This window comes from Palaemon carinicauda, chromosome 27, assembly GCF_036898095.1.
Source record: "Palaemon carinicauda isolate YSFRI2023 chromosome 27, ASM3689809v2, whole genome shotgun sequence".
NCBI lineage: Eukaryota > Metazoa > Arthropoda > Malacostraca > Decapoda > Palaemonidae > Palaemon > Palaemon carinicauda.
The window spans coordinates 1,262,209-1,268,787 of NC_090751.1; the positions used below are offsets into that span (position 1 = coordinate 1,262,209).

Genomic DNA, 6,579 nt, shown 5'->3' on the forward strand with positions numbered 1-6,579 from the left:
TTTCTTACACCCGTTCTCTCCCTCACCACTTCGTTCCTAACCCTATCAACTCGAGATACACCAGCCATACTCCTTAGACACTTCATCTCAAACACATTCAATTTCTGTCTCTCCATCACTTTCATTCCCCACAACTCCGATCCATACATCACAGTTGGTACAATCACTTTCTCATATAGAACTCTCTTTACATTCATGCCCAACCCTCTATTTTTTACTACTCCCTTAACTGCCCCCAACACTTTGCAACCTTCATTGACTCTCTGACGTACATCTGCTTCCACTCCACCATTTGCTGCAACAACAGACCCCAAGTACTTAAACTGATCCACCTCCTCAAGTAACTCTCCATTCAACATGACATTCAACCTTGCACCACCTTCACTTCTCGTACATCTCATAACCTTACTCTTACCCACATTAACTCTCAACTTCCTTCTCTCACACACCCTTCCAAATTCTGTCACTAGTCGGTCAAGCTTCTCTTCTGTGTATGCTACCAGTACCGTATCATCCGCAAACAACAACTGATTTACCTCCCATTCATGGTCATTCTCGCCTACCAGTTTTAATCCTCGTCCAAGCACTCGAGCATTCACCTCTCTCACCACTCCATCAACATACAAGTTAAACAACCACGGCGACATCACACATCCCTGTCTCAGCCCCACTCTCACCGGAAACCAATCGCTCACTTCATTTCCTATTCTAACACATGCTTTACTACCTTTGTAGAAACTTTTCACTGCTTGCAACAACCTTCCACCAACTCCATATAACCTCATCACATTCCACATTGCTTCCCTATCAACTCTATCATATGCTTTCTCCAGATCCATAAACGCAACATACACCTCCTTACCTTTTGCTAAATATTTCTCGCATATCTGCCTAACTGTAAAAATCTGATTCATACAACCCCTACCTCTTCTAAAACCACCCTGTACTTCCAAGATTGCATTTTCTGTTTTATCCTTAATCCTATTAATCAGTACTCTACCATACACTTTTCCAACTACACTCAACAAACTAATACCTCTTGAATTACAACACTCATGCACATCTCCCTTACCCTTATATAGTGGTACAATACATGCACAGACCCAATCTACTGGTACCATTGACAACACAAAACACACATTAAACAATCTCACCAACCATTCAAGTACAGTCACACCCCCTTCCTTCAACATCTCAGCTTTCACACCATCCATACCAGATGCTTTTCCTACTCTCGTTTCATCTAGTGCTCTCCTCACTTCCTCTATTGTAATCTCTCTCTCATTCTCATCTCCCATCACTGGCACCTCAACACCTGGAACCGCAATTATATCTGCCTCCCTATCATCCTCAACATTCAGCAAACTTTCAAAATATTCCGCCCACCTTTTCCTTGCCTCCTCTCCTTTTAACAACCTTCCATTTCCATCTTTCACTGTCTCTTCAATTCTTGCGCCAGCCTTCCTTACTCTCTTCACTTCTTTCCAAAACTTCTTCTTATTCTCTTCATATGACTGACTCAGTCCCTGACCCCACCTCAAGTCAGCTGCCCTCTTTGCCTCACGTACCTTGCGCTTTACTTCCACCCTTTTCTCTCTATATTTTACATACTTCTCTATACTATTACTCTGCAGCCATTCTTCAAAAGCCCTCTTTTTCTCTTCCACTTTTACCTTCACTCCTTCATTCCACCATTCACTGCCCTTCCTCATGCTGCCTCCTACGACCTTCTTGCCACATACATCACTTGCAATCCCAACAAAATTTTCTTTTGCTAACTTCCACTCCTCCTCTAAATTACCAGTTTCTCTTACTCTCACCTCGTCATATGCCATTTTCAACCTTTCCTGATATTTACTTTTTACCCCCGGTTTTATTAGCTCTTCAACCCTCACTAGCTCCCTTTTACATCCACCTACTCTATTCCCCCACTCTTTTGCTACAACTAATTTTCCTTCCACCAAAAAATGATCAGACATACCGTTAGCCATACCCCTAAACACGTGCACGTCTTTCAATCTTCCAAACATTCTTTTCGTTATCAACACATAATCCATTAATACCCTTTCTACTACTCTTCCATTTGCCACTCTTACCCATGTATACTTATTTTTATCTTTCTTTTTAAAAAAGCTAGCACTTATTACCATCTCTTGTTCAACACACATATCTACCAGTCTCTCACCACTCTCATTTTCACCTGGTACGCCATACTTTCCAATGACACCTTCTACCTCTCCAGCGCCCACTCTAGCATTTAAGTCACCCATAACAACTACATAATTCCTTCTACCCAGTCCTTCTACACACCTAGTTAATTCATTCCAGAACTCATTCCGCTCTCCTTCACTTTTCTCACTACCTGGCCCATACGCACTGACAAACGCCCAACATTCCCTACCCAACTTAACCCTTACCCACATTAACCTAGATGATATCTCCTTCCATTCCACTACTTTACCTGTCATCCATTCACTCAGCAATAAAGCCACACCCTCTCTCGCTCTTCCCCTTTCAATCCCAGACACTCTACCAGACATTTCACCAAACATCACTTCACCCTTTCCTTTCATCTTTGTCTCACACAAGGCCAATACATCCATCCTTCTACTTCTAAACATACTTCCAATCTCACATCTTTTACTCTCTATCGTACTACATCCACGCACATTCAAACACCCCAAAACTAGAGTGCGGGGAGCAGTCACTCTCCCCCCAGCTCCATCTCTTTGATGATGTCTCACAGGAATTTCACTTCAGGAGAGGGGGTTCCCAGCCCCCTCGTCCCGTCCCTTTTAGTCGCCTCTTACGACACGCAGGGATAACGTTGGCGCTATTCTAATTGTTTTATGCCCCCGCGGCATATATATATATATATATATATATATATATATATATGTATATATATATATACAGTAGGTCAATATGAAAATGAATCTGTCGATATAAATAAGATTGATACTTTTGGGTAAAATTACTAGTATTGCATACAGTAATGTATTATATAGAGGTGACTCCCAGAGAAAGAAGTTTGATAGTTTAATGCATAAAGCAGTAAGGGAAGAAAATATGTGAATTGTAAGCTTTATATAAGGATTTTGAATGTTTCAGAACCATTCTAAATGATGGAGCATAAAATTATGATTTAGATTATGTACTATATTAAGAATTTTAAGGTTTGGGTGGATGAATGGAGTGAAGAAAGCTCTGGGTGATAGGAGGATAGATGTGAGAGAGGCAAGAGAGCGTGCTAGAAATAGAAATGAATGGCGAGCGATTGTGACGCAGTTCCGGTAGGCCCTGCTGCTTCCTCTGATGCCTTAGATGACCGCGAAGGTAGCAGCAGTAGGGGATTCAGCATTATGAAGCTTCATCTGTGGTGGATAATGGGGGAGGGTGGGCTGTGGCATCTTAGCAGTACCAGCTGAACTTGGTCGAGTCCCTTGTTAGGCTGGGAGGAACGTAGAGAGTAGAGGTCCCCTTTTTTGTTTTTGTTTCATTTGTTGATGTCGGCTACACCCCAAAATTGGGGGAAGTGCCTTGGTACATGTATGTATGTTAAGAATTTTGGGTTAAATTGATAATAACGAATAAAGGTGTGTAGCAAATACATACACCAACATTTTATTGTATGAAATTATCATGTTACTGTCAGTTATAAAGAATTATAAAAACTATTAATTTACAGGTGTTGAAGGGCTAGAGTCGGCAATTAAGGCGGATTCACAATTACGAGGGTCAGAACCGTCGGATCTTTTCCACTACTACGTCAACACTTGCTCCCGTCAACAGGTTCGCACCATTCGAACAGAAGAAGCGGTATTGATATCACTGTGTGTTTTACATGATAAATTCTCAGAAAGAGGTATTAAGGAGTAAATTTTGTATTGTTCAATGAAGAATATTTTAATATACAGGATTTTCCTTCACAAGAATCAGTGATACTACGTAGCCTTTCGTAACCATATTTTAATGTCTGTATTGCAAAAGCTGGCCATATAATAATAATACTGTACAGCTAGTGGTAGGCTGCTTAATGCACCTAATACTATTTTTTAGGAAGTTGATAAAGGACTGTTCATTGCAAATGTTCTATATTATTGTTAGTTTAAGTCGACCATTCTGAGCTGAAGTAAGTGATAGTTTGAGCATTGAGCTACTCTGGATGGAAAGGAGCCATAATCTTAGTTTCATCTGGCAAGTTATTCTTCTAACACAAGTAAAGACTGTTCTGTCGAGCCTTCAGAGGGAAACGTAGTCGGGAGTGAGTTCCAATATAAAAATATAATCCTATTTTACTTGTGGATATATATTAACAAAATTACAATTAGTTAATCTTTTATAATATGGAATATAACTCCATGAAAGTATTGGTTATCTAGTTACAGCATACAATCCAAACAATTTTTTTTAGCTGCTCAACTTCTAAAGGTGGTAGTTTTAAGAGTTTTATGGGATACAATACCAGTTGACTTGAAATGAACAATCGGACAAGCAGTACCTGTCCTTTTTATTGTAAAACTGATTCCAGTTTAATTGAATACAGTAGGGGATTCAGCGTTTGAAACTTCATTTGTGGTGGATAAGGGGGGGAGGGTGGGTTGTGGCACCCTAGCAGTACCAGCCAAACTTGGCTGAATCCCTCATCAGGCTGGGAGGAGTGGAGAGAAGAAAGGTCTCCTTTTGTTCCTTTGTCTGATGTTGGCTACTCCCATGGGAAGAGCGGAGAGAGGAAAGGATTCCATTTGTTCCTTTGTCTGATGCTGGCTACTCCCAAAATTGGGGGATGTGCCTTGATAAATAGATAGATAGATCAAGAGCCATGTAGCTGGTTGGAGGAGTCTGTAGTCAGCTTTCCTTAGGAGTGGAAGCATCACCTTCTTGTGAATGTAATTCTCCTTCGCCTTTTCTTTGAGGCTCACCTGTTGCTTTTCCAATTGGCGATGATGACCGGGATCTGAGAGAGATGCGGCTTTCTTTGGGCATCACTGGTGCTCCGTTGGAGGGAAAGGTTCTATAGTTAATTCTTTTTAGTGAGGCAGATTTGCAACGACTCGCAGGGGTGCCCTTTTAGCTCGGAAAAGTTTCCTGATCGCTGATTGGATGGACAAGATAATTCTAACCAATCAGATCGCAGGAAACTTTTCTGAGCTAAAAGGGCACCTCTGCGAGTCAGTGCAAATGCGCCTCATTAAAAAAAATTGAGTACAGTCGCCGCCAGGACAGGACTTTTGAGGCTTTCCCCGCTGTATCTTCCCCGTCTCCTGCTCCACCTGCAGAGGCGCTAGGTCCGTTGAAGTGGTCTCAGCTGCTGTTAAAAGGGTCTCTTCCTCAGCTACAAAGGAAGATGGAAAACAGATGATCTGAATACCATTTGGCATGTAGCTGTTTGCGAGTGATCAGGGTTGTGCCGAGCTTTGATATCTTCAACCAACTGTTGAGTAATGAGTGAAATGGGAAAATGAACTGAAAGGAGGAAGTGCCTAGAATTCCTAGGGATGTTAGAAGGCCTCCTCAAATGCTGCTGACGCACTGAGACTGGGGAGCAGAATGCTGGGAGTTTCTTGTCCAACTGAAGGGTGAAAACCTGAAGTAAGAAGCCTTATCGCCCCGCAGTAATAGCACGTTACCCTTGCACCAAGTCCCTCTCGATTGAGTATGTTGCTTGAACAGTCCTCCTCCTGCGTTGTTGACTTCCCAAGAGTTCACCTGCTTAGTAAGGACATGTGAAACGAGTTCCTCAGTTGACTTAAATCATGAAGGAAAGTACTGCTGTTCATCAACATTACTAAGTGCTTTACTAAACTCCTTTGAAAGTTTTGCATAGTAGCCATGCTGCATGCTTATCCTGTAGGTTGAAAAGAAGTTCGTTTCTTCAGAGGATCATATCCCCGATAGCGTGATACCATGCTCCGTCACACGAGTGCCTGTCCATGGCTAGTAAGGATCTTTACCGACAACTGTGCAAGCATGATGTGGCATCTCTTTGTTTGTATGAGTGCTGAGATCGTATTCAAGAAGTCACCTGTTCCAATTCCTGTTGCATGAACAAGTTGACTGACCTTAGCGTTGGTAATATCTCAGTGCATGGGAAGATATCATGTCTCTGAGCATGTGAAGATCTAGTTTATGTTATAGTCTTTGGGTGTCGGAAATTATTGAAAGATTCTAGTATGCAGGAAGAACTCGGAGCTGGGAGTGATGGGAAGGAACATAATGACAGGTATACCAGTTTCCTGGTGACTCGAAAGTGGCATCTGAAAAGTGCATAGAAGACCAAACCCGTAGTGATAGGTCACACCAAGACCTCTTATGTGGGGACGGAGCTTTGGGAGACTTTTGGCGATATGGAATGCTGGGATTGTGTATAATGTTGTGGGATTGGTCACCCAGGACAAGTATGTCAGTGTTCCCTATTAGTCAGCTGGGACAAGACTAATAATGTCATTATGTTCCTGGTGCTTGTTGATCATATGCTTCACTATACTCCTTATGCAAAGTTGTCGTCTCTGGAACTCTCCAAAGAGGGAAGGGGACAAGGGCAGTACTATCATCTTACAGGAGGATGCGCATTTAGTC

The 6,579-nt window shown here is 42.0% G+C and overlaps 1 protein-coding gene across 1 annotated transcript in view; it reads left to right on the plus strand.

Annotated features, from left to right (window-relative positions):
* The window catches only part of LOC137620494 (putative methyltransferase C9orf114), a 67,263-nt gene extending 63,351 nt beyond the window's left edge, over positions 1-3,912 (plus strand). Inside the window, exon 6 of the mRNA XM_068350663.1 lies at positions 3,689-3,912. Coding sequence (XP_068206764.1) covers positions 3,689-3,879 — 191 coding nt within the window. The 3' untranslated portion in view covers positions 3,880-3,912. The remainder of the gene's footprint in view (positions 1-3,688) is intronic.
* Positions 3,913-6,579: the final 2,667 nt, after the last annotated feature.